The sequence below is a fragment of the Stegodyphus dumicola genome, chromosome 7, assembly GCF_044657685.1.
Source record: "Stegodyphus dumicola isolate Sdum_Otavi_A_Nest chromosome 7, ASM4465768v1".
In the NCBI taxonomy this organism is placed as follows: domain Eukaryota; kingdom Metazoa; phylum Arthropoda; class Arachnida; order Araneae; family Eresidae; genus Stegodyphus; species Stegodyphus dumicola.
This window is the reverse complement of record NC_140774.1, coordinates 117097847-117099950: the sequence shown is the minus strand read 5'-3', so window position 1 is coordinate 117099950 and position 2104 is coordinate 117097847. Positions and strand designations below refer to the sequence as shown.

General features: G+C 37.1%; 1 protein-coding gene across 1 annotated transcript; it reads right to left on the bottom strand.

Moving 5' to 3' along the window:
- Window positions 1-630: 630 nt before the first annotated feature.
- Window positions 631-1765, bottom strand: LOC118198681 (uncharacterized). The gene is made up of 2 exons (XM_035370418.2): window positions 1622-1765; window positions 631-1524 (listed from the first exon to the last, which is right to left on the bottom strand). Exons 1-2 carry the CDS (start codon window positions 1697-1699, stop codon window positions 685-687), a joined length of 918 nt encoding a protein of 305 aa, XP_035226309.2. The 5' UTR covers window positions 1700-1765; the 3' UTR covers window positions 631-684.
- Window positions 1766-2104: the final 339 nt, after the last annotated feature.

The window sequence follows — 2104 nt, the reverse complement described above, 5'->3', positions numbered from 1 at the left end:
ACCAAATCTGCTTGAAATTGCTCATTCAATCCTCCGACAATCACACGGTTTCTTGTGAATTTATGTCTGAAAGGTTTGTGTAAAGTATATGAATCTTTTGTTTGTAACCATTTCTTAATCTTTTGCGTTTTCACTTTACCTTTCAAGGCGCGATGTAACGTGTTGATGCCGCCAAAACTACCGGGTACTTGTGGATCGTTATAAAATGAGTTTAGTTCATCCGCCATGATGTATGATTAAACCTATTTGATAAGTTAAGTGATTCATTTAACCGTATTAAAATATCTTTGGGAAATTTTATTCCGAATACAGTTTCGGACAGAATGTACATAACGAAAATTAAGAAAAAATACAGGAGCACAAAAACAACCTCCTCTTTTGAGAACGCCATCCTAAATGATGGGCGAATATAAAATGGGTGTCTTATATACCTCTAGGGATAGGTACGAAAAGAAAAAATTAAGCTACGGTAAAAAAATAACTTACTTTGCATCAGAATGGTTCGTCATAACTAAAATAAAATTCTCTTACCTTTATGTACTCATCCATTGGTAGCAATCACCTATAAACCTTACAGAAAACATACACTGTGAAAAAAAATGTGTGAAATAAAAACAAAGAATGTAACATGACAAATTTTTTTTTATTCGAGGGCACCTTTAAAATATTTACACAGATATTTCATTACATTAAATCTTCAAAGTACTCACTCACATTTTCAGGACAAAAATATTTCCTACTTTTCTGTAGGACATCTTTCATACAAACGTTTTTCAGAAAGTTGTGCGTCAAGTAATCGTGAGGTCTCAGAGCTAGAAATTGTGTACGTTCCCACAAGTTATCATAAAAAATGTGTACCAGTTCTTGCACGTTCTGAAACAAAGCTATATTGTTGAATGTTTCTATACGATTTCCAATAACTTCTTCGGCGCACGTTTCGGGTTCTTTCAAAAATCTATCGGGCATCGTGGTTAAGAGTTTCCGAAAAGACTTTTCAAGGATATCTAAAAGGTAGTGCTGTCCAAGACTTACATCCAGAGAACTGGGCAGATCTTCATCTGTAGGTAGGTCCTGTATATTTTTGTACACCTCAAAAAAGTCTATGGACGAATAAACTTCATCTGCAACGGCCGTAGAGATAGCACAATACTGTTTTATCATCTGTTTCCATTGGCCTCCCGTGATGATGAGGGATTTGGAAAAACATTGTCCGTCATGTGTTTTCTTGATCTGTGTGAAGGTAAACTTTTGAAAATCGGAACTTTCAATTGTGATTTCGTTCTCTGGCAAGAACTCGAGATCGGTCTTTGATCGTGGTATTTCAGGGCGCTGTATAACGATCGGTATTAGCGATGGCCTGATAGTAACACCTTCGCGTGTTGGGTAGAACTTTTTACCATATTTCTTGTAGCGACGAATATGGACTGATGTATGCCCGTTGAACGTTGAAGGAAACACGAAAACACAGTCTCCAAGGTAAAACACTCCATCCGGAATCTCATCTTCTAATATTACACCAGTGTTCTGAAAGAAGTAAGTATACATAAAAAACATTTTTTTTTACACAGAAACAAGATAAAAAATCACAATAACTAAAATAACATCAAAACAATACACTTACCTTAGTAGTTTCCTCCTCCTTCAGTTTCTTACAGGAATCCATAGCAGTGTCCGAAGCTTTTCTCTTGTTGTCGGTCATCTTGAAGAAATGCGGGATACAAACGTATACGTTTACGCCAAGATAAAAAATCACGTCAACACCAAAGCGAGGTAAGGGCAGGACTGAAGTTGCAGCATACAACACGAGGGAATTTCCATTACTCTACTAGGCTAAGAGACCATGATATCATTTTTCAGCTTTCTGATTGGTCCACAGAAACGTATTCGTTCGCCTATGCGGATGTCTACCCAAAGGAGGAGTGAAAAGGCAGACGCCATTTTCGAACAAAGTCATGCACAAACATGATATGGGTGATGTCATTCTCCCCAAAGCAAATCTTTCAAAATGGCGGATTCAGAGTAAGATGGCGTTCAATCCAAGATGGCGTTTCAAACCTTATATACATAATTAAGAACCATTTCAACCAAGGAATTGTGGGGTATC